Raw genomic sequence first — 24,539 nt, forward strand, 5'->3', positions numbered from 1 at the left:
CAAGCCGCTCAGTTCGGCCAAATAAATAAATAGAAAAGAAAAATTTTTTTAAAGTAATGTTGAACAAAAGAATCCATGTGCAAAAGAATACTTACTGTACATCTCAAGTTCAAAAACAGGCAAAATTTTACTAGACTGTTTACGAATGCATGCATAGGTAGTAAAAATAGAAAAACAAAGAAAGAATTTCCATAAAAGTCAGGCTAATGGTTATCCCTAGCAGAGAGGGTTGTGTAACAGGAGGGGCATCGAGGTGACTTCTGGGAGGCTAGCAATGCTCTCTTTCTTGACCTGGGTCATGGTTACACAAGTGTTTCTTTCATATTTATTTGTTAAACCATATACATTTGATCTTTATTATTTTCAGATTCTGTATTTGCAAATATGCCTACTTGCTAAAATTTATTTGTAACCTCCAAATCGATGCTTGCAGAATATTTGTAGTCATTTGTGGACATGTGCAGAGAGGGAAAAAATTTAAGTCATTTGATGCTGTGTTTCCAGTTGAGGTTGAACAAGGAGACGATCTGCCTTGTTATTTCAACTCTCACCTGTAAGCAAGTGTCCTTTTCGTGGTGTATTTAGTACCACGCTTTTCACATTTTTGTGCTTTTTGTTAATTTCACTGATTAAAATGGCCCCTAAGCACAGTGGCAAAGTGCTGTCTAGTGTTCCTAAGTGAAAGAAGGCTGTGAAGTGCCTTACTGAGAAAATATGTGCTAAAGAAAAGCTTCACTGAAGCATGAGTTACAGTGCTGTTGGTTGTGAGTTTAATGTTAATGAATCAACAACATCTATTAAATTAGTGTCTTTAAACAGAAACGCACATAAAAGGAGAGTGTGTATTGATTGATTGATGAAAATGTTGTGCTCAGAGACTCAGAGAAACCCCCTGTGTTTCCCCTGGGAGCCTTGGTTCTCAGGATTCACTCAGTGCTCACGGTGACTTTACAGAACCTAACTACTATGAAAAACAAGAATATACTATATATATATATATTATTTTTTTTTGCGGTACGCGGGCCTCTCACTGCTGTGGCCTCTCCTCTTGCGGAGCACGGACTCCGGACGCGCAGGCTCAGTAGCCATGGCTCACGGGCCCAGCTGCTCTGCAGCATGTGGGATCCTCCCGGACAGGGGCACAAACCCGTGTCCCCTGCATCGGCAGGTGGACTCCCAACCACTGCGCCACCAGGGAAGCCCTAGACTGTATATGTTTTATGTGCTTTTCTGTATGTCTGTTATACTTCAAAATAAGAGAAGACAAAAGGTTAAAATGTTTTTTAAAAAAAAAGAGACAGAAGGCAAAAATCTCTCTGATGGTTGGTGTGGAGAGTGACCTGGGCCAATGGGACCAGGCGTAGGGTCCTTGGAGGTGGAAAAGAAGGAAAGAAAATACTGGAAGGAGAAACACAGATTCAGTCCTGATGTTAATAGGGGTGTATTATGTTGGGGACAGAGGCAGAGTGGGACAAGGCCAGGTCTGGAGAGCCGAGGAGGAGAGGAGGGAGTTGGGAGTGAAGGTGCACACAGATGGCTCTGGTTTCGATCTGGGGACACCCCGTCACTAGTTGTTGAAGGAATATGAATTAACAAGTCCAAGAAAGGCAAGGAAGGGAGGGCCTGGGATTCCTGTGATGAAACCCCCTGTTTTCTCTACCCCAGGGGATGCTCTCCCTGGTCCTGAACTGCATCGACCGCCTAAATGTTTACACCACCGCTGCCCACTTTGCCGAATTTGCCGGGGAGGAGGCAGCCGAGTCCTGGAAAGAGATTGTGAACCTGCTCTATGAAATCCTGGGTGAGGAGCCCCAGACTTGACTCCCCCTAGAGCACCCGGGGTTCCCAGTCCTACTGGGTCTGACCCCTCTCTCCACCCTCAGCCTCTCTGATCCGTGGCAATCGTGCCAACTGTGCCCTCTTCTCCAACAACCTGGATTGGCTGGTCAGCAAGCTGGATCGGCTGGAGGCCTCCTCAGGTAGGAGAACCCAGGCGAAGGGGATGGGGACTTGCGGGGACGGGAGGGCTGCAGCCCACTTCACCTCTCACTCTGATCCCTGTGCAGGGATCCTGGAGGTGCTGTACTGTGTCCTGATTGAGAGTCCCGAGGTCCTGAACATCATCCAGGAGAACCACATCAAGTCCATCATCTCCCTCCTGGACAAGCATGGGAGGAACCACAAGGTTGGCCTCTCATCCCTGACCTCTTATCCCCTGAATTCTGAACCCTGACCTTTCCCCATGGCCCTCAAATTGCCCCCATTTCCCCATCTTATCTCTTACCTGGACTCCTCTACCACAAGCTTCCATCTCAACACAAAGGTCTCAAACTCATGGTTCTTCAATGGGTTCTGGGCCACGAATGGGCTTCCTTAGCTCTGTGAAGTATTTTTTCCATTTCTAATTTTGTGGCCTTTAGGGGGGCTGCATAGACACTCTCCAGTTTGCCCCAAGTGCTACTGGTTCCCACTGAATTATTTCTAACCCCTTCACGGATTTACATTATCTTCCTGCCCCTGAAGACGCAAGTTGGCAACCTCCACTGATCTAAACCTCATCTTTATCCCTGTGCTCTCTCCCTGACCGACCCTTTCACTCTTCCCACTGACTTCTGACCTCTTACCCCGGTCTTTTTTTTGGCCAAGCCATGTGGCTTGCGGGATCTTAGTTCCCCAACCAACAATCGAACCCAGGGAAGCTCAGAGTCCTAACCACTGGACCGCCAGGGAATTCCTCAGTCTCTCTTTTCTTGCATTGCTGATGTCTTATCCCAACTCATACGGCCCCCACCTCTTGCCTGATGTTTCTCTTTGACTCCGATCTCTCTCTGTGACCCCTGACCTCCCACTTTCACCACCTCTTCTCAGTCAAAAGCTCTATCTCCCATCCTGGCATATCATCCTTCTGGTTTCCCACTCTGGGTCTTCCATGGACAACACCCGCCCCCACCCCGCCCAGGTGCCCTCACACCCTGACCTCTGACCTTGACCTCCAGGTGCTGGATGTGCTGTGTTCCCTGTGTGTGTGCAACGGCGTGGCTGTGCGCTCCAACCAAGATCTCATTACTGAGAACTTGCTCCCTGGCCGCGAGCTTCTGCTGCAGACAAACCTCATCAACTTTGTCACCAGGTCTGGCCCCTAACCCCTGACCCCAGAACTCAGAACCTCTCAATCCCCTCCCTGACTCAGACTCCACACCCAGGTGGGTGGGCCTTCCTCCATCTCCCACCCCGGTCCCCACAGCTGTCCCCAGCTCATCCCTGGCTTCTCATTCCTCTTGTCCTCTCTCCCTGCTCCATTTCTGCCTCCGTGTCTTCCTCCCTCTTTCTTTCTTTCTGTGTTTGCTCTTTTTGTCTTCATCTGTCTGTCTCTATCTCTCCTCCATCTCTTTTTCCCGGTCTCTCTCCCATCTCTCTCTTCTCTGTCCTTTGATGCCTCTCTGTCCATCTCTGTCTCTGCTTTCTCTCTCTGTTTCTGTGTCTCTGCTTTTCTGTTTTTCTTGTGTATGTATATCTTTGTCTTTCTCCCTTCCTCTCCCACCCCCCACTAGCCTGGGTCTCCTCTCCATCTCTCCTTCATCTTCCTCTCCTGTCCTGTCTCTCCTACAGCATCCGCCCCAACATTTTTGTGGGCCGAGCAGAGGGCTCCACGCAGTACCTCAAATGGTACTTTGAGGTGATGGTGGACGAGGTGGCTCCATTCCTGACAGCTCAGGCCACCCACCTGCGGGTGGGCTGGGCCCTCACTGAAGGCTACAGCCCGTATCCTGGGGGCGGCGAGGGCTGGGGCGGCAACGGGGTCGGCGATGACCTCTATTCCTACGGCTTTGATGGGCTACATCTCTGGACAGGTACCTGGACCCTTCTAGGGGACCCTCAACCCTGACCACTGACCCAGGGTTTCTAGGCTCTCACCACATGCCTTGGGGTTCTTGGGATCCTGACTCCCAAACAGGCTAACTTTGACCCCTTACTCCTCATTTCCCAAGACCCTAACCCTAGAGCTTTCAGAACCTGTTTCTTCATAGCCTCCAGAACTCTGACCCCAGAGGATGTCAGATCTCTGACCCTAGAGATCCCAGAAAACTGCCCCGATTATTATGATCTCTGATCTTTGACTCATGCCCCCAAAGGTTACAGAATCCTAACTCCAAGACGACTTTAATCTTTGACCCCCACACCTCTCAGGAACCTCTCAGGGGAAACTTGACTTCTGCCTCTAATCTCTAAGGAACACTTGACCTTAGAGTTGCTAGGGTCCAGACCCTATAGGATCCTCTAATACCTGCCCCTTGTCTCTTGAGACCATTGGTTCCACTGGACCTCTGACTTCTGACTTCTCCCTGGTGTTCCTGGTGCAGGACACGTGCCACGCCTGGTGACTTCCCCAGGGCAGCACCTCCTGGGCCCCGAGGACGTGGTCAGCTGCTGCCTGGACCTCAGCGTGCCGTCCATCTCCTTCCGCATCAATGGCTGTCCTGTGCAGGGTGTCTTCGAGGCCTTCAACCTTGATGGGCTCTTCTTCCCCGTTGTCAGCTTCTCAGCTGGTGTCAAGTAAGGACTTGCCCCAGCCCCCTGGCCAGTCCCCAGACCTGGGACTGTCCTGAGACAGCTTCTGCAAGCACGCCATGGCCTTCTATGGGGCCAGGACCCAGCAACCTTCTCTCAGGACTGATGGGCCAGACCCCTACATGAAGGTCCCAGTGACCTCTACATGATCCCAGACACTCTCAGTGTCCTCCCAATGACCCAGCCCCTCCCAATGACCTCAGCTTCACCCCAATCTCCAAGTGTCCCCCAAATTTCACAATGACCTTCTAATGATTAATAAGTGTCTTCCAGTGACCTCCCAGATGACCTCTGACTCTCCCAATGATTCTATGCCATTCCAGTGACCTCCAGATGATTCCAGAATCTGACAGTGATCTTCCAATGACCACAAAGCCTCCCAGTGATCTGGGACTCTCCCAATGACTCCATGCTCTTAACAGCTTCCCAATGACCCCAGCATCTCCCAATGATATTCTAATAGTTCCATCATTTCCCAGTGACCTCTCAACGACCACAGTTATTTCAAAGGCCTCTCAGTAGCCCAGTCTTTTCCCAGTGACCCCAATCTCTGTGAATGACTTACTCACCATTTCAGTGGCAATTATGATTTTCTCAAGGTTACACCAGACTCTCAGTGACTTCCAAATGACCTTCTTCTTGGTATCCCCCAAACCTTCTGGTATCTCTAGATGCTCTGTTGATCCAGGACCTCCTCCAAGGACCTTCCCATGACCTTGGATTAACTCCCCAGTGACCTGACCCCCACTTTCCTTTCTTGGTTTTCCAAAGATTCCTGTTGGCCTCCAACATTTTCTTTGCCCTTAGACTTTCCTGACTCCTAAATGACCTCCATGACGCTATGACTGTCCAGTGACCTCAGCTCTCCCCAGAACCTTCCACTGATCCCAAGATGGCTCCCTTCCCCCCACTGAGTACAGATTCTCCTCTGTACACTGCCCTCACTCATGACCCCCACTCTCCCACCTAGGGTGCGATTCCTCCTTGGTGGCCGCCATGGCGAATTCAAGTTCCTCCCTCCGCCTGGCTACGCCCCTTGTCATGAGGCTGTGCTCCCGCGAGAGCGACTTCATCTGGAGCCCATCAAGGAGTATCGGCGGGAAGGGCCCCGGGGGCCCCACCTGGTGGGCCCCAGCCGCTGCCTCTCACACACCGACTTTGTGCCCTGCCCTGTGGACACCGTCCAGGTACTGCCTGCTCTGCAAGGGTTTCGTGGAGAGGCAGACTCCCTTAGGAGCCAGGGAGATGGGGACCTGAGCTGGAAGCTGGGGACCCTGTTGTTTAACAGGTGGGGAAGCTGAGGTAGAGAGGAGGCAAAGGAATCTCTCAAGGCAGAATCTCGGTTTCAGGGAGTCCTCAGTATAGTCCCCTAAAAAAAAGGACTATTATTTATTTATTTAATTTTTAAAAAGTATTTATTTATTTATTTGCTGCTCCGAGTGGCTTGTGGGATCTTAGCTCCCTGACCAGGGATTGAACCTGGGCCCTCAGCAGTGAAAGCACAGAGTCCCAGTCACTGGACCCCCCAGGGAATTCCCTAAAAAGGACTATTATTGCCCCCAATATACGGCTGAGGAAAGTGAGGCCCAGAGAGGTTAAGCAGCCTGTTCAAGTCACACAGCATTTGAGCCCAGGCAGTCTGATCCCAAATCCTGCGATCTTATCCACCACAGTTTGTTGGGCGTCTTTTCTATTCCATGCCTCTCTCACTCCTCCTATCCCAATCTGAGCTCCCCACCTTCCCTCCAGACATGTCCCTATAGGAGGGAATATAAGTCCTGTTTAAGAGCCTGATCACAAGGGTTTGACTTTCAGCATGTCGCCGTGGGCAGGCGGCTTCACTTTTCTGTGTCTCAGTTCCCTCACCTGTGAGGAAAAGGGGGGAACGAGAGAACCTCCCTCTAGCATTGTTGTGAAGGTTAGATGAATTAACATATGTGAAGTGCTTAGCATGGTCCTGAGGAAATAGTAAGTACTCAACAGAGTTACTGTCATTATTGGTAGTAGTAATGTTATTGCAGGGGTGAACTTGTCATCCCCCTGTAGCCAGCCAGAGCCCCGGGCCTCCTCCTGGATGTCTCCGTTCCCCTCCCCCACCCACCTGGCAGCCTCAGGGGTTGTCCACTCCGCCTCTCCCAATCCCTTCTCCTCCCACATCCCACCCTGGTCCAACCATCATTATCTCTGCCTGCAGAACAACAATATAAATATGACTAGGCACCTACCATGTGCCACGCATTTATAGAAACTATGCGGGAGGGTTAGGAGCACCGACCCCGGCACAGTCGCAAGTCCCAGCACTGCTCTCCCTGTCTTAAAAACAAAGGAGTTGGTAAATGACACACCCTAGGTCAGGAAGCTAAAATAGTTTGGATAGAATCAGGACTCAAGCCCTAGTTCTTTTGATTCCACATCTTGTGATCTCTAATCAAACACAAGCTTTCCACCACATTTAGTTAATTTAAAGATCTGTAAAATGAAAATACAGTTACTATTTATGTTTATTGAAAAAAAATCCACGCAGTTCAAGCTCACATTGTTTGAGGGTCCACTGTATATAACATTTAGTAGTTTATGTAAATGATTTCACTGAACCCTTATAAAGTAAGTATCATGAGTTAATATTGTTCTGATTCTCATTGTACAGAGAAGGAAAGAGACTCATCCATTCATTCAGCAAACATTTCACAAGCATCCCCTTCTGGGCTGGACAGGGCTGGGAAAATGCTGGAGACAGAGACAGCCCCAGCCCTGCCTTCACGCAACCCCCATTCCACAGGGGGAGACAGACCCATTCCCAGACAGTTCCTTAATTCTGAGGATGCTAAGTCCTTACTCAGCTGGACATCAACCCTGGAGGCAGGGTGAGGTGATGGGGAGCAAGGCTCGGCAGTAGGAAAGGTCAAAAGAGCTCTCTGGGGAGCTGTTCAGGGCTCGCACGTGTTCTCGGGAAGAGGGGTCACGACGCAGACTGGAGGGGATGCAGGGACCTCACAAATGTCACCTGCCCGCAGATTGTCCTGCCTCCCCATCTGGAGGGTATTCGGGAGAAGCTGGCGGAGAACATCCATGAACTCTGGGCGCTGACTCGCATTGAGCAGGGCTGGACCTACGGCCCGGTGAGGGGGCTGCCTGCAGCGTGGTGGGGAGAGAGGCTAGGCTGGCTGGGGTGGAGTGAACACTGCTCACTAACTGGGAGGGGCTGGTGGCTGGGGGAAGCGACTTTGGGACACCAGGGGCTCCTTGGGTGGCAGAACGGGTCGGGGAGGCCAGGGGTCACAGTCTGGGAGTGCTGGGGAGGGAAGGGGAACCGAGGAGTTGACTCTGGAGTTTCTCCAGGTTCGGGATGATAATAAGAGGCTGCACCCATGTCTCGTGGACTTCCACAGCCTACCGGAGCCCGAGAGGAATTACAACCTGCAGATGTCGGGGGAGACGCTCAAGTGAGGGGCTGACCAGGGAGCAGGGGCCCGGGCCTGCCTGCTGGGCGGGGGCAAGGAGAGACAGGGGGAGCGAGACCGAGACTGAGAGAGACAGAGAGACAAAAGGGAGGCAGAGGGAGAGAGGGAGACTGGGATTGTGAGGCTGAAACTGACAGGGGGCAAGTAAGAGACAGAGGCATAAAGAGATGCTCAGCAAGTGAAAGAGAGAGAAAGAGACAAGGAAAGAAGCAGACAGGAAAAGACAAGCACAGCCAAAGAGATACAGCGACAGAGAAACAGGGAGAGTCAGGAGCCAGAGAGACACAGACACCAAGACCGAGAGAGACGGGACAGATGCCCAGAAAACCAGAACCAGAGAGGTGGAGAGAGCTAGTGACCCAGAGACAGAGCTGACAGGGGCTGGGGGATGAGGGGAGCTGGGCTGTGGAGAGAGGACGCCAGCGGCAGGGAGGCCACGTGGGGTGACCCTGTCCCCCTGCCCCCACCCCCCGCCCCAGGACCCTGCTGGCGCTGGGCTGCCACGTGGGCATGGCGGACGAGAAGGCGGAAGACAACCTGAAGAAGACAAAACTCCCCAAGACGTGAGTGTGGGTGGCCCGGGCCCCATCTGGGGAAGAGAGTAGGGGGCCGGGGATGCCGTGGTGAGGGCTGGAGCAATTGAGGGCCGGTGGGGGGAGGCTGAGGTCAGAAACCAAGGGGCTATAGGGTGGAGGTCATAGGACCAGGGGTCAGGGCTCTGGAGTCAGTGGTGAGTGTCCTGGGGAGGTGTCAGGAATGCAGAGTTAGGCATTCCAGAGAGAGGGTGGGAGTGTGTCGGACCCAGGGTCAGGGTCTGCCATGGAGTCCGGGAAAATGAGAGAGAACAGAGGTGATATCTCTGAGTTAGAGGTAAGGGGTCAATGGAAAGAGGTGAGAAATTGTTAGAGTTGTAAGTAAGGGATCCCAAAATTATAGATGAGAGATCAGAGGTCCTGGGGATAGATGCCAAGTTTCAAAGGTCAAGGACTCCAAAGCCAGGAGTTTGGAATGATAGGGTCCTGGGATCAGAGGTAAGAAGCCTCAAAGTTAGAAGTGCGGGGTCAGAGAGTTCCAGGGTGAGAGATGAGGCTCCCAAAATCAAGATGAAGGGATCACAGAGGCCAGAGGTCAGTGAAGTCAAAGCCCTTGCTAGGGTCACAGGATCCTGGGGTCAGAAGTCAAGTATATCAAAGCTTATTTAAGGGAGTCAGAGAACCCTGATATCAGAGACCAAAGGTCAGAAATTTCAAAGCTCAAGGCTAAAGATCATGGAATCCGAAGGACAAGGGTCAGAAGTCAGGGAGGCCATAGCACAGAGCCTAGAAGTGGAGGTGAGGGTCTTGTCCCACCAAACCCCACCACACCCGCAGGTACATGATGAGCAATGGGTACAAGCCGGCGCCTCTGGACCTGAGCCACGTGAGACTGACGCCCGCGCAGACGATGCTGGTGGACCGGCTGGCGGAGAACGGACACAATGTGTGGGCACGAGACCGAGTGGCCCAGGGCTGGACCTACAGCTCTGTACAGGACATCCCTGCGCGCCGGAACCCTCGCCTTGTGCCCTACCGCCTGCTGGACGAGGCCACCAAGCGCAGCAACCGGGACAGCCTCTGCCAGGCCGTGCGCACCCTGCTGGGCTACGGCTACAACATTGAGCCACCGGACCAGGAGCCCAGTGAGTGCTGACCACAGGCCCCTGACCTTGACTCCTACCCTGACCCTAACCCCGGCCCTTGACTCCCGATCTCTGACCCAACTCGCCTCTCAATGGGCTACATCTACAGCATTCTGACCCTCTCCCCCCAACCCTGACAGAGAGGTCAGGTCTGTCCCTGACCCTGAACCTGATCTTGACCACTAACCTTGACCTGACTCAAGCCCTGCCTGGGCTACGGCTACAACACTGAACAGCCAGACCAGGAACCCAGTGAGCGCTAACCCTGACCCTGACTCCAATTCCTGACCCCCAGCTACGACCCCTAACTCCTAACCTCTGGACTATAGCTATAACATGGAGCCACCCAACCAAGGACTTAGAGAGCCTCTAATCCCTCCTAACTTGACTCCTGACCTATCACTGAGCCCCCAATCCTAGCCTCAACCCCCAACCCTGACTGTGGTCCTCAACTTTCAATTTCTTAACCCCTGACCCCAGCCGCAATTTCTATCCCCTCCCTGACCCTGACCCTCTCTTCCTGATCCTGCTCTCAACCCTTGATTCTTACCATTGACCTTAATCTTGACCCTTCACCCTAGACCATGACCGTGACTGACCCGACTTTCTTCCTCCATGCCTCTGTCACTAGTTCCTCTGTGAAGCTCTGACTGCAAAGACATGGAGAAGTCTCAGTAGGTCCCTCCTGCCTCTCTGGGACTGCTCTGAGATTCCCTAACACCAAGAATTGTCCCTTTCCTCCCAGCCCCCCAAAGGCCCTTACCTTTCCTGGTCACTCCCACCAACCCAGCCTCTCTGACTCTGCCTGGCCCCATTTGTAGGTCAGGTGGAGAGCCAGTCTCGCTGGGACCGGGTGCGCATCTTCAGGGCAGAGAAATCCTATGTGGTGCAGAGCGGCCGCTGGTACTTCGAGTTTGAGGCAGTCACCACCGGCGAGATGCGAGTGGGCTGGGCGAGGCCTGAGCTGCGGCCTGACGTGGAGCTGGGAGCCGATGAGCTGGCCTATGTCTTCAATGGGCACCGCGTGGGTAGCTCCCTGGGCTCCACTCTGCCAGGCTCTGTGGTCCTTCCCACAGCTCATACACTCCAGCCCCGCCTCTACCTGTGCCTCACTGTGTCCGCCCATCTCTGACTCTACCTTCCCACTCACCTACCCATTCTTCCATGTATCCTTCCCTCTCTCTGTCCACGCACATGTCCATCCATCATCCATCTCTCTATCCAACCATCCGTCTGTCCATTCATCCATCCTTCTCATCTGTCCACAGAATCATTTAGTCATCCACGTTGCCATCGATTCATGTAGTTGTTAGTTCTGCAATTCACCTGTTTAGTCAATTTGTGATTTCATTTATCCATTCATCTATCCAATAATTTAATGCATAAATACATCATCTATTTATCCATCCACCCATCCATCTACCTATGTGTCTGTCTACACTTTGTTCCCTCCTTGCATCATCTCCACTTTCATTTCGTTCTTCCATCCAGCCATATACCCTGCTTCCTATCCACCCATCTCATTATCCATTTATCTATTCTGGGGGCATATGGGTATATTTGTGTCCGTATGAGGGACGTTGACTGGTTAGTTTTTCCTTTCCATACCTCTACTTGCTGCTGTCCCCAACCCTCCACTAGCACTTTGGTGGTCTGTATAACCCCAGCCCCAGTCATGGAAACAATAGAGAACCCAGGCAGAAGGGATGAGATACGGAGATTAGTGGGAGGGGAAGGCATGAAAGCTTATCCTTTAAGGATCATGGATGCAAACGTGGGGTAAGATGGGGGCCACCGTGGGGGTGAACCCTCTTCTGTCCCACATGCCCTGGACCTGACACTTGTATCTTTACGTCTCCCCTTGCTTCTGTATCTCCCCGTTCCTCTGTGTGTCTCTCCTGCACCACGTCCCCCCTTGCCCCCTCACAGGGTCAGCGCTGGCACTTGGGCAGTGAACTGTTTGGGCGTCCCTGGCAGTCAGGTGATGTCGTGGGCTGCATGATCGACCTCACAGAGAACACCATTATCTTCACCCTCAACGGCGAGGTCCTCATGTCCGATTCAGGCTCTGAAACAGCCTTCCGGGATATTGAGGTCGGGGACGGTGAGGGCTGGCCTTGTGGCCCCTTTCTGGTTTTCTTCCGTCTCACATGACCCTACGCTGTCCCCTCCAGCCCCCCGCTCTTCCATCCCTTCTTTCCACAGTACCTCCTTCCCCATGGCTGCCACTGCCCTGCCCATCTATCCTCACCCTTGCCCATCTATCCCCTCCCACTAGGCTTCCTGCCCGTCTGCAGCTTGGGACCTGGCCAGGTGGGTCACCTGAACCTGGGCCAGGATGTGAGCTCCCTGCGGTTCTTTGCCATCTGTGGCCTCCAGGAAGGTTTTGAGCCATTTGCCGTCAACATGCAGCGCCCGGTCACTACCTGGTTCAGCAAAAGCCTTCCCCAGTTTGAGGCCATGCCCCCTGAGCATCCCCACTATGAGGTGAGGACCGACCCCACTCAGCACGCTCTGACCTGCTTCCAAACCTCATTCTCCCCGCAGTTCTCTTCCCCAAGTTTCTCTTTGGCTTCTTTGTTAGCCCACAAACTGTGTAGAAGTGGGTGTAAGGATCATGGGCTCCCAGGGCTGCCTTGCAGGGTATAACCTTGGCAAACTACACCTTTCTGAGCTCCAGGTACCGTGCCTACAAAATGGGGAAGGGAGAAAAGAGAAGCTGGATTAAGTGACCCCAGTGGACGTTTCCAGCCCTTATAACTATCTAATCCTACAACAAGGTTTAAAGAAATATAAATCACTGGGTACATTTTGGCACCTTCCTTACTAACTGTTATCTATGGTGGTATTTTGGGGGTTTGTTGTTTGTTTGTTTGTTTATTGCCACACCACAAAGCACGGCAGTAAGCTTGTGGGATCTTAGTTCCCCAACCAGGCATTGAACCCGGGTCCTTGGCAGTAAGACCAAGGAGTGCTAACCACTGGACCGCCAGGGAATTCCCATGGGTTTATTTATTTTTAGTAACTCTTCATTAATCTGGTATCCTAATTTTTAGACCCTAGGGCCTTTCTTTCCCAAGGTTAAACTCAGGGTCAGATTCTGACAATAAAAACCCACATAAATCAAAGTGATAGTCTTTTTCTCAACCTGGGAAGAACTTGAATTCCACGTGGCCAAGCTTCAGCTGGTACTTTAGAATCAGACCTGGAGTTGGCCTTTTACCTGCTGTATGACCTGGGCCTGTGACTGTCTCCTCCTGAGCCTCAGTTTTCCCATCCTAGGCATCGTTCAGATCTCCCTCTCACATTCTCTCTCTCTTTTCTGAATTATTTAGGTAAGTTGGAGACATCATGCCTCTTTATCCCTAAATATTTCAATGTGCCTTTCTTCAGAACAGGCTGTGCTCTCACAGAGCTGCAGTTATGAAAATCAGGGAATTTTACATTGATACATACTGTTACCTAATTTACAATCCATATTCAAATTTTGTTAATCGTGGCAATGATGCCTCTTTTTATTTTTCTGGTCCAAAATCCAATCCGCAGTTACACGTTGCAGTTAGTTGTTATGTCTCTTTAGTCTTCAGTGTAGAATGTTTCTGAGTGTTTCTTCGTCTGTCATGATACATTTTTGAAGAGTACAGACCAGTTATTTTGCAGAATATTCCTCATGTATTTGGCACGAATACCATAGCAAAGAGGTTGTGTTCTTCTTTATTTTTTTTTATTATTTATTTTATTTATTTATTTTTGGCAGTGTTGGGTCTTCGTTGCTGTGCGCGGGCTTTCTCTAGTTGCAGCTAGCGGGGGCTACTCTTCGTTGTGGTGCACAGACTTCTCATTGTGGTGGCTTCCCTTGTTGCGGAGCACGGGCTCTAGGCGCATGGGCTTCGGTAGTTGTGGCACGCGGTTTCAGTAGTTGTGGCTCGTGGGCTCTAGAGCGCAGGCTCAGTAGTTGTGGCGCACAGGCTTAGTTGCTCTGCGGCATGTGGGATCTTCCCAGACCAGGGCACAAACCTGTGTCCCCTGCACTGGAAGGCAGATTCTTAACCACTGTGCCACCAGGGAAGCCCAGTTGTGTCCTTCTCGATGCAGAATATCAGGGCGGCACATCAAGTCATTATGTCTTATTACTGATTACATTAACTTTGACTATTTGGTTATGGTGGAGTCTGCCAAGTTTCTCCACCGTCAAGTTACTATTTTTCTCTTTATAATTAATAAATAATTTGTGGGAAGGCATTTTAAGGCTAGGTAAAAATGGAAGGGTTTTAAACAGGGGAATGTCCAGTCTAGATCTGAGTTTTGGAAAGGTCTCTATTGACAGTGGATTGTAAGAGGTGAGAGTGGGAGCACAAAGACCAGAGAGGTGCCTGGGGCGGGAGAGAATGGTGGGGAAGACGTGAACCTCCCAATCCCTGCCACTGCCAGATGGTGTTCTCAACCCAAAGAACAGCATGCTAGACAGCAGTGAGAATAAATAAACTAACCTACCCACAACCACATGGACGAATCTCTCAGACATTATGTTGAATGAAAGAAGCCAGACACAAAAGAGCACATACTGTAGGATCCCATTCACAGAAAGTTCAAGAATGGGCAAAGCTAACCTGTGATGTGCTAAGTCAGAAGGGCATTAACTGTGAATGAATAATCAGACCTTAGGTTACTTTGCATACAAATCACAGGAAGGAGATGGTCAGTAGGCTTGCCAAGGAGCAGAGGCAAAACAGGATTTATTAGAGAGATGGGAGAGAGGGGAGAAACTTACTATGTGTGCATTCTTCTGAGTGTTATATTTCCACAACCAACAAGTCTAACAAAAATTCATCTGGGGAGCCTTTAAAAAAATCTGACCCTTCTGGGCTGCTCTCCCCAAGACGTCTCCCCAAGAGAGCAGGAGGGCAGAGCCCTTGTTCTGGCACACAGTAGGTGCTCAGTAAATATTTGTGTGCCTGGAACAGTGCCTGGCACACAGTAGGTGCTCAGTAAATATTTGTGTAGTGTTAGATGGATGGATGGGTGAATGGATGGATGGATGGATTGGTGGGTGGAAGGATGGAAGAATGAATGGGTGGATGGGTGGATGACCTGGTCTGGAGTGAGCCCTGTGAGCAGGAAGGTTTTGAAAGCTCCCCAGGTGATTCTAGTGTCTGACCAGGGCTGCCCACTGTACAAAGGTGTCCAGACAAAGGTAGACAGAAGGCTGAATGCACCCCACGGCCAAGCTGTGTGTCCCATGGGAGTTCATACGCTCAGAGGAGTGAGTCTTTGGCTAATTCTCACACAGTGCTCTAAGGCCTAATGGTGACTCTGTGTGTAATAAGGTTTAGGACCAATGGCCTAGCTCACCCTCCTGGCTCAGTGCTTCCTGCCTCACCCCCACAGGTGACTCGTGTGGACGGCACCGTGGACACCCCCCCCTGCCTGCGCCTGACCCACCGCACGTGGGGCTCCCAGAACAGTCTGGTGGAGATGCTCTTTCTCCGGCTGAGCCTTCCGGTCCAGTTCCACCAGCACTTCCGCTGCACCGCAGGGGCCACCCCTCTGGCACCCCCTGGCCTGCAGCCGCCTGCTGAGGATGAGGTCCGGGCAGCGGAGCCTGATCCCGACTATGAAAACCTGCGCCGCTCAGCTGGGCACTGGGGCGAGGCTGAGGTGGGCAAAGAAGGAACTGCCAAGGAAGGGTCATCCGGGGGCACTGCCCAGGCTGGGGGAGAGGCCCAGCATCCCAGGGCAGAGAATGAGAAGGATGCTACCACAGAGAAGAACAAGAAGAGAGGGTGAGTCAAGGGTGGGGCAGGGTGGGGTTTGGGGGTCTGTCCTGGGACCCCCAATTAGGCAACCTCAGTAACTTGAGAAACCCCACTGTATCCCAAAGTGGGCCCATATATGCCCAGTGGGGTCAGATTACTGAGGGATCCTGTTATGTCTCGAGTGAACGCTATTATTTCCCTGAGATACTCTAATTTCTCTGAGAATGTAAAATCGGGATGCCGGGCTTCCCTGGTGGCGCGGTGCTTGGGAGTCCACCTGCCGATGCAGGGGACGCGGGTTCGTGCCCCGGTCCGGGAGGATCCCGCATGCCGCGGAGCGGCTGGGCCCGTGGGCCATGGGCGCTGAGCCTGCGCGTCCGGAGCCTGTGCTCCGCGGCGGGGGAGGCCACAGCAGTGAGAGGCCCGCGTACCACAGAAAAAAAAAAAAAAAAAAAAAAAATCGGGATGCCCCACTATATCTATGGAGAACTCCACGGTCCTCGGGGTACCAGAGCTTTTCATCCAATGGACTTCATTATCTGTGAACACTAAAGGGGACCTCAGAATCTTGGGAAAGTGCACTGTACCCCAAGGTATCCCAGTGAATATCATTGGTCTTCTAAATTGGGGTCACTCCTGTGTCTCAAATGTACCCCCCAAAACTAAGTTCAAGGGAGACCCTCAAAGGGCATTCAATTTGACATGAAACTAAATCTGCTTTTCCCCTACTGGAGCAGTAGTTTTCAATGGGACTTAGTTGTGTCTCTTGAGGGGATGTATGGAAATGATGGGGGATTTTTAGTTATCACAGTTTTGGAGGGAGGCGCTGCTTGCTGGGGGCTCCAGGGATTCTACATGTCTTCAATGCACAAGACAGTGCCCAGTGAAGAATTGTCCTTTCCCAAATGCCTTTAGTACCCATATGAGAAATGGTGACTTAGGGGACCATTGTGTGCTCCCCAGGGGAACCTCCGTGTTCCCAGAGGCACCTTTAAATCTGGGTAACCCCGGCATCCGAAAGCACAGAGCTCCTCCAGGGTGGACTATGCTGGTGCAGTTGGGAATTTCATTCCTCTAGAGGCGAGGCCTTGGGTATTAGAAACGGGGTTTATTTAGGATGGATGTGGAGGCTCGAACGTTGTGATGGAGAGGGCGGGGGAGCTGGGCTTGAGAGTGAGTCTCGTGACAGCCTCTCCTCTTCACCACCAGGTTCTTGTTCAAGGCCAAGAAGGCTGCCATGATGACCCAGCCACCAGCCACCCCCACTCTGCCCCGACTCCCTCGCGAGGTGGTGCCTGCTGATGACCGTGATGACCCTGAGATCATCCTCAATACCACCACGGTGGGAACCGGGGACCCTCAACTTCAGGGCCTCCCCCAGATTTCCAAATTTCATGCTGTAATCCCCAGTAATTGCTCTTATCTGGGGACACCCCAATATATACTGGAGACCACAAAATACAGTACACATCAATTTAACCCTTTGAACCCCTAAATCCATATAGCTAGGGGCCTAAAAATTGCAGGGAACACAATGAAGCCATGGGGCACACTGATATAACTCCCAGGGCCTCCCAAATCCCAGGGATAAACCAACATAGACTCGGCACCCCAATATTTGGGTTCACCCATATAAACTCAACACCCCAAACTTAGTAGCTACTCTAGTATATTCCTGGGAACCAAAATTCACAATTATTCCAGTACAGTTTGGGGATTCACCAAATCTGGAATATTTTCTGAGACAAGCAGCCTAGTGGTTAGGATCACGGGCTACCTGGGTGTCACTTCACGGCTCTACGTCTTCTCTTCTGTGGAAGCGCTATGGTTTCCCCATCAGTAAAATGGAGCTAAAAAGTGTATCCACTTGGTGGTGATTGTAAGGATTGAAGTGAGTTCATTTGTGAGCTATTATTTATTTATAACTTTGCTGTATAACCTGGGGAGGGACCCAAATTTGGGTGTATCACAAAACAGTCCCAAAGGATTCCCGAATCTGGGAATACATCAGTAAACACAGAAACAGAGGGGTTTCTCCAGGGGGTCTCAAATCCAGCAACTTCTTGTTAAACTCCCAGAGGACACTGAGAATCCAGAGAAATCAACTCCGAGTCTCAGGGAAGCCCACTGACCACCGGTCCCCCCTTTGCCTCTTCAGTACTATTACTCCGTGAGGGTCTTCGCCGGCCAGGAGCCCAGCTGCGTGTGGGTGGGCTGGGTCACCCCGGACTACCATCAGCACGACATGAACTTCGACCTCAGCAAGGTCCGGGTGGTGACGGTGACCATGGGGGATGAGCAAGGCAACATCCACAGCAGGTGCGGGCAGCGGTGGGGGCCGTGGGAGACCGGAGGTCAGCGCTGGGCACCTCCTCCTCCTTTCCTCCTCTCTCTTTTTTTTTTTTTTTTTTGCGGTACGTGGGCCTCTCACTGTTGTGGCCTCTCCCGTTGCGGAGCACAGGCTCCGGACGCACAGGCTCAGCGGCCATGGCTCACGGGCCCAGCCGCTCTGCGGCATGTGGGATCTTCCCGGACCGGGGCACGAACCCGTGTCCCCTGCATTGGCAGGCGGACTCTCAACCACTGCACCACCAGGGAAGCCCCCTCCTCTCTTCCTGCTTGTCTTCCTCCCATGGCTCCTGCTCTGTGTTTTCCCTCCTCCTCTTCTTCGTCCATTTCTTTTCCATTCTCTCCTCTTCTTCCATCTCGCCGTCCTCTTTCTAGTTTACCTCCTTCTTCTATCCTCTCGTCCTGCTCCCCTTCTCCTTCTCCTCATTCTGGAACCACCCCTTCCCCCCACCAGCTTCTAAGAATTCTAGCTCCGAGGGGCTCAGGGTCTGGGGTGAGGGGTTTCAGCACTCAGGTCTGCAGGTGGCGGGTGTTTGGGGGTGGGGCTCTGAGTCATGGTATTCCGGGAGCTCAGGGAAGGGGGTGTCCAGGGTCCAGAGCGCCTCGGCTGACGATCCGGGCACTGATCACTCCTGTGTCCTCTAGCCTCAAGTGCAGCAACTGCTACATGGTGTGGGGTGGAGACTTCGTGAGCCCCGGGCAGCAGGGCCGGATCAGCCACACGGACCTTGTCATTGGCTGCCTGGTGGACTTGGCCACTGGCCTAATGACCTTTACCGCCAACGGCAAAGAGAGCAACACCTTTTTCCAGGTAAGCCCAGCCCTCATTCAGCAACTTAGCAATAGCCGTCCTGGTGTCTCAGCACCCCGGGACATCCCTCCCAGACACCCTCTGAGGGCAGACCCCAGAGAGACAGGATAAACAGCCTCAGGACAGGCCAGAGCTGGGAGGTTCCTGGGAGACCACCTAGGTGAACCATTCCTCGAACTGACATCCAGAAAGGGGGGAGACAGAGCCGAGCCTTGACCTTGGAGAGAGGTCCATGTCCCTCTTGGGCTGGGTGATACCAGTCGCCACCTTTTCACCCATCAGGGCACATCCTGGGATGGGCCAAAATTCTAAGGTGGGATTTTCCTTTTCATCACTTTATTATGAAAGATTTCAAGCATCCAGCAAAATGGAAGGGATTGTATCATGAATGCCCATATACCTACTATCCATCCATTAATCCATCTAACTTTATTTTATAAAACTTTATTTTAAATGGAGAATTTAAAAAATACGCAAAAATAGAACAACATAATGAACCTCCATGTCCCCATACACAGCTCCAACTAGTACCTACTCACAGCCAACCTTGATTCATCTTTATCCACACCCACTGGAGGATTTTGAAGGAAATCCCAGATATCGTATGGTTTGTCTCAGATTTATCATATGGTTTGTTTCTTTTCAGTAAAGATAAAGATTCTTTTAAAAAACATAGCCACAATACCACTGTTATCTTAACCCCCCCCCCCCCCGAGAATTCTTAGATATCACCAAATATCCAGCCCATGGTCAAACTTCTCTGGTTGTCTCAAAAATGTCTTTTTACTGTTTGTTTGAATCAGAATCTAAATAAGGCGATATGTTTTGGTTGGTTACTAAGTCCCTTCAGTCTCTTTTCATATGTAGATTTCCCTTCCATTTTTTTTCTTTTTTTCCCCTTTGAAATGTATTTACTGAAGAAACCAGCTGTCTGTCTGGTAGAACTTTGCTCCTCAAAGTGTGTTCCCTGGACCAGCAGGCTCTGCATCGCCTGGGAACCTGTTAGAAATGCAGAATCTCAGGCTCTTACCCAGACCTGCCCAATCAGAATCTGATTTTTTTTTTTAAGAGGGCTTGAGTTTTAGCTTAGTTTTTTTTAAAAAATTAATTAATTAATTTGTGGCTGTGTTGGGTCTTTGTTTCTGTACGAGGGCTTTCTCTAGTTGTGGCGAGCGGGGGCCACTCCTCATCGTGGTGCGCGGACCTCTCACTGTCGCAGCCTCTCTTGCTGCGGAGCACAGGCTCCAGATGCGCAGGCTCAGCAGTTGTGACTCACGGGCCTAGTTGCTCCATGGCATGTGGGATCCTCCCAGACCAGGGCTCAAACCCGTGTCCCCTGCATTAGCATGCAGATTCTCAACCACTGCGCCACCAGAGAAGCCCCAGAATCTGATTTTTTAGATAAACCTCAGGGCATTCGTGTGCATACTACCATCTGAAGAGTGCTGGCCTAGTTTCCCTCTGGCTGATGCACACCTGAGATGTCATTTAAACATTTTCCTCCGTCCCCTGTATTTTCTTGTAAACTGGGAGATGGGTCCAGATTAGATTGGATTAGATTCAGGTTTGGCAAGACTGCTTCACAGATAGGGGTGTTTGTTGTGTTAGAGCCTGGGTGAGTTTCTCTTCAAAGATCAGAGGGGCTGCAGGGAAAGGCAGTCAGAGGATGCTTTTTGAACTTTGAAGAATAAATAAGTGCTTGGGAGAGAAACAGGAATGGCATTCATGGGTGGGGGTGGGCATGATGTACGCAAAGACCCAGATGACAGGTTGCCCTGGGGGAGGTGAAGGAGGTTGGCCTCATTGGATCAGAGGAGGTGCAGCCCGTGAGCCACTTCAGGGATCTTGCGGAAACTCCAGTGCCTGAGTTTGGATCTGTAGACACCAGCAGCATCAGGCTGGGGCAACTGGCTCCCGAGTTGGGGATCCAGAGTCAGTACCACCTCCAGTTCATCTCCTTCCTCACCCTGCCCTCTTCTCCCTTCCCAGGTGGAACCCAATACGAAGCTGTTTCCTGCTGTCTTTGTCCTGCCGACACACCAGAATGTCATCCAGTTTGAGCTGGGGAAGCAGAAGGTCAGGGTGCAGTGATGGGGCGCTGATGGGGGCAGGCTGAGGACAGAGGTGTGGGAGGTCAGGCTGGCAGAGCGGCTGAAGTGGGGGGAGAAATCCGGGAGGTCTTCCTGGAAACAGAGTGGTGGGAGGGAAAGGGTGGGGAATCCTGACATGTGCATACCCCTGTGTCCCCAGAACATCATGCCGCTGTCGGCCGCCATGTTTGTGAGCGAGCGCAAGAACCCCACCCCACAGTGCCCGCCGCGGCTCGAGGTGCAGATGCTGATGCCCGTGTCGTGGAGCCGCATGCCCAACCACTTCCTGCAGGTGGACACGCGGCGTGCGGGCGAGCGGCTGGGCTGGGCTGTGCAATGCCAGGAGCCGCTGACCATGATGGCCCTGCACATCCCCGAGGAGAACCGGTCAGGGACAGCCCCGGCGCCCAGGGGTGGGGCAGATACTGCAAGTGCTCTGGGGTCTGGATCCCACCTGGTGCCCCTGCCCACTACCCCAGGACTCCAGACAACACCTCAGGAAGCCCCGGACCTACCTTACCATCCCCAGATAACACTCCAGGGGGCTCTAAATCCCTTTCAGCAGGCTCAGACCCACCTCAGGGGACCCAGACTCAGCCCAGGCATCCCCAGCTAACACCCCCGTGGACTCCAGACTCACCTACGGGGCTCCAAGCCCATCGCAGGGAGTCCAGATCCACATCAAGGAGACCACACAACACCCCAGAGGCCTCAAGTGCACCTCAGAGAGTCTTGCACGTTATTCAGAGAGGCCTGGAGGCACCCCAGGTTCTCTTGGACATACCCAGGAGACTTTAGAAGTATCCCTTGGAGATACCTAACCCACTCCAGGGGACCCAGGCACACCGGGCTAAAGAGTATTCACATGGATGACAGGAAAGCTTTTAAGGACTCTAAATGTGGCCAGGATCCCAGACTCACCCGAGGAAGATACTTCATCTTTCCGTTATTCACGGATTTGACAAATAGCTCTGAGCTGCTCCTGAGTGACAGCAGAATTCTAGCCTGGAGACACCAAACGCTTGTGAACAGACATTCTCGTAACGCTCAGACCTGCCCAGGAGGACTCAGACCCATCCCCAGGGGCCTCAGACACACCCATTTATTCATGTGTTCCTACAACAAATATTTATTGAGCACATACTATTTGCTAAGTCCTTTATTGATTTATTTTTGGCTGTGTTGGGTCTTCGTTGCTGCACGTGGCCTTTCTCTAGTTGCGGAGAGCGGGGGCTACTCTTCGTTGCGGTGCGCAGGCTTCTCATTGCGGTGGCTTCTCTTGTTGCGGAGCACAGGCTCTAGGCGCGCGGGCTTCAGTAGTTGCGGCACGTGGCTCAGTAGTTGTGGCTCGCAGGCTCTAGAGCACAGTCTCAGTAGTTGTGGCGCACTCGCTTAGTTGCTCCGCGGCATGTGGGATCTTCCCGGACCAGGGCTCCAACCCATGTCCCCTGCACTGGCAGGTGGATTCTTAAGCACTGTGCCACCAGGGAAGCCCGCTAAGTCCTTTTTAGGTGGTGGGAATATAGCAAACAAATACACAAAAGAGGCAGAAATGTCCTGTACTGGTGGAGTTTACATTCTGGTGGTGCTCAAATATAACTAGGGTACTCAGACCTGCCAGAGGGGGATTCAGACCCAACCTGAGATCCTAGATACATCTCAGGGTCACCAGATTATTTCCCATGGACTCTTAGATCCCCAGAGTACCAGACCATCCCACAGATCCCAGATGTATGTCAGGGAGCCCCCAGACCACTGAGGGCCTTCCAGAACCATTAAAAGACTCCTAGACTCAGCTCCACAGACCTCACAGAACCCTGACCCAGCAGAACACTGGGATTTGCTGCTGGGGCCACCAACACTCACCTGAGCACCTCTTTGCCTCTCTGTGGTCTGTGTCTCTGTCTCCCACCTCCTCTGCCTGCTGAGTCCCTGAATGTGGCCCATCTCCACTGCAGATGCATGGACATCCTGGAACTGTCGGAGCGCTTGGACCTGCAGCGGTTCCACTCGCACACCCTCCGCCTCTACTGCGCTGTGTGCGCCCTGGGCAACAACCGCGTGGCCCATGCTCTGTGCAGCCACGTGGACCAGGCACAGCTGCTGCACGCCCTGGAAGACGCGCACCTGCCCGGCCCCCTGCGTGCAGGCTACTACGACCTCCTCATCAGCATCCATCTCGAAAGTGCCTGCCGCAGCCGCCGCTCCATGCTCTCTGAGTACATTGTGCCCCTCACTCCTGAGACCCGTGCCATCACCCTCTTCCCGCCTGGAAAAAGAGCAGATAATGGTCCCCGCCGCTACGGCCTTCCTGGTGTCGGCGTCACCACCTCGCTGCGGCCTCCACACCATTTCTTAGCTCCCTGTTTTGTGGCTGCCCTGCCACCTGCTGGGGCGGCAGGAGCTCCATCCCGTCTCAGCCCCAGCATCCCTCTGGAGGCTCTTCGGGACAAAGCACTAAGGATGCTGGGGGAGGCAGTGCGAGACGGTGGGCAGCACGCACGCGACCCTGTCGGGGGCTCCGTGGAGTTCCAGTTTGTGCCCGTGCTCAAGCTTGTGTCCACCCTGCTGGTAATGACTTCCTCCTGCTTCCCTCTGTCCTGTTCTTTCACATTCCAAATCATCCATCCGTCCGTACATACATACCTACATACGTTCCCCTCCCATTTATACATCCAACTACCCATTCACCTCTCTGTCCATATACCCTTCACCTTCCAACTTATCCTTCTGTCATCTACTCATTCACTTTCCTTCCATCCATTCGTCTGCCATCTATTCATCTGTTTAGTAATCACTTCCTTCTTTCCATTCATCCATCCAACCAACCATCATTCATCCATCCTCCACCGACCTTTCCATCCATCCACCTGTTCATTCAAACATACCCCCATTTTCCATCCAAAAGTTCCTCATCTATTTATCCTTCCAGTATCCACCCAATTATCCATCCATCCATCCTTGTATCCATCTATCTAACTTTCAATCTAGTTGTCCATTCATTCACACATCATTACATCCACTATTTCATCTATTCATCCATCCACCTACCCATGTATTTATTAATCTATCTTTCCCTTCATGCATTCAACCATCATCTTCCTTCCACCTGTGCATCCATTCATCCACCCATCCACAGATTCATCCATTTCTCCATCTTCCACCTATCTGTCCATCAATCCATGCATCTCTCTATCCATATATATTAAGACCCATCCACGTACCCACAGATCCATCCAACCATCTACACCCTTTAATTCACCCATTCTCCATCCTTCTACCCCTTCTTCATTTCATGTACCCTTTCATTAACATACCCATCTAATGACTCATCCATATATCCATCCATCCATCCAATTTTTCATACACAAACCTATCCACCCATCCACATATCCATCCTACCCCGGTGCCTGGTTATTTACCCATTTGTCTATTTGCCCATCCACTCGTTTACTTGCTTATGCATCTGTCAAACCATCTATCTGCCCACCTATCTATACATCATTTATCCTGTCATCCATCTACCCACCATCTCTTCTTCCACCTTTACCTTCACCTCTCAGTTCATTATCCACCCATCCATCTATCTCCCCATCAAACCTCTACTATTCCATCTATTAATTCATCCACCCAGTCACCCAGTCCTCCTCCCATTCATTCATCTCCCTCTCTTTCCCCACTATTTTTCCCTTTTATCTACCTACTCTCCTTCCATCTGGTAGCATCTTCATTATGTTGACTGAGAGCTAGCATATGCTGGGAGATATGAGGGCCTCAGGTGTAGGATGTGTCCTGTTACAGAGTAACAAAAGCTCAAGCTTGGGA

The 24,539-nt window shown here is 51.8% G+C and overlaps 1 protein-coding gene across 2 annotated transcripts in view; it reads left to right on the top strand.

Annotated features, from left to right (window-relative positions):
• RYR1 (ryanodine receptor 1) overlaps positions 1-24,539 on the top strand; it is a gene marked incomplete at its 3' end in the record, with an annotated part of 119,088 nt that overhangs the window by 16,298 nt on the left and 78,251 nt on the right. For both annotated transcript variants that reach the window (XM_082606909.1, XM_082606910.1), the window contains exons 14-34: positions 1,666-1,801; positions 1,884-1,979; positions 2,067-2,185; positions 2,997-3,130; positions 3,610-3,851; positions 4,362-4,554; positions 5,540-5,756; positions 7,584-7,688; positions 7,909-8,012; positions 8,510-8,593; positions 9,401-9,708; positions 10,530-10,732; positions 11,638-11,812; positions 11,987-12,195; positions 15,097-15,491; positions 16,674-16,806; positions 17,623-17,783; positions 18,459-18,624; positions 20,614-20,700; positions 20,875-21,101; positions 22,673-23,285. In XM_082606909.1, the coding sequence (XP_082463035.1) occupies positions 1,666-1,801; positions 1,884-1,979; positions 2,067-2,185; positions 2,997-3,130; positions 3,610-3,851; positions 4,362-4,554; positions 5,540-5,756; positions 7,584-7,688; positions 7,909-8,012; positions 8,510-8,593; positions 9,401-9,708; positions 10,530-10,732; positions 11,638-11,812; positions 11,987-12,195; positions 15,097-15,491; positions 16,674-16,806; positions 17,623-17,783; positions 18,459-18,624; positions 20,614-20,700; positions 20,875-21,101; positions 22,673-23,285 (4,107 nt within the window). The remainder of the gene's footprint in view (positions 1-1,665; positions 1,802-1,883; positions 1,980-2,066; positions 2,186-2,996; positions 3,131-3,609; positions 3,852-4,361; positions 4,555-5,539; positions 5,757-7,583; positions 7,689-7,908; positions 8,013-8,509; positions 8,594-9,400; positions 9,709-10,529; positions 10,733-11,637; positions 11,813-11,986; positions 12,196-15,096; positions 15,492-16,673; positions 16,807-17,622; positions 17,784-18,458; positions 18,625-20,613; positions 20,701-20,874; positions 21,102-22,672; positions 23,286-24,539) is intronic.

Source organism: Mesoplodon mirus (assembly GCF_964341445.2).
Source record: "Mesoplodon mirus genome assembly, chromosome: 19".
In the NCBI taxonomy this organism is placed as follows: domain Eukaryota; kingdom Metazoa; phylum Chordata; class Mammalia; order Artiodactyla; family Ziphiidae; genus Mesoplodon; species Mesoplodon mirus.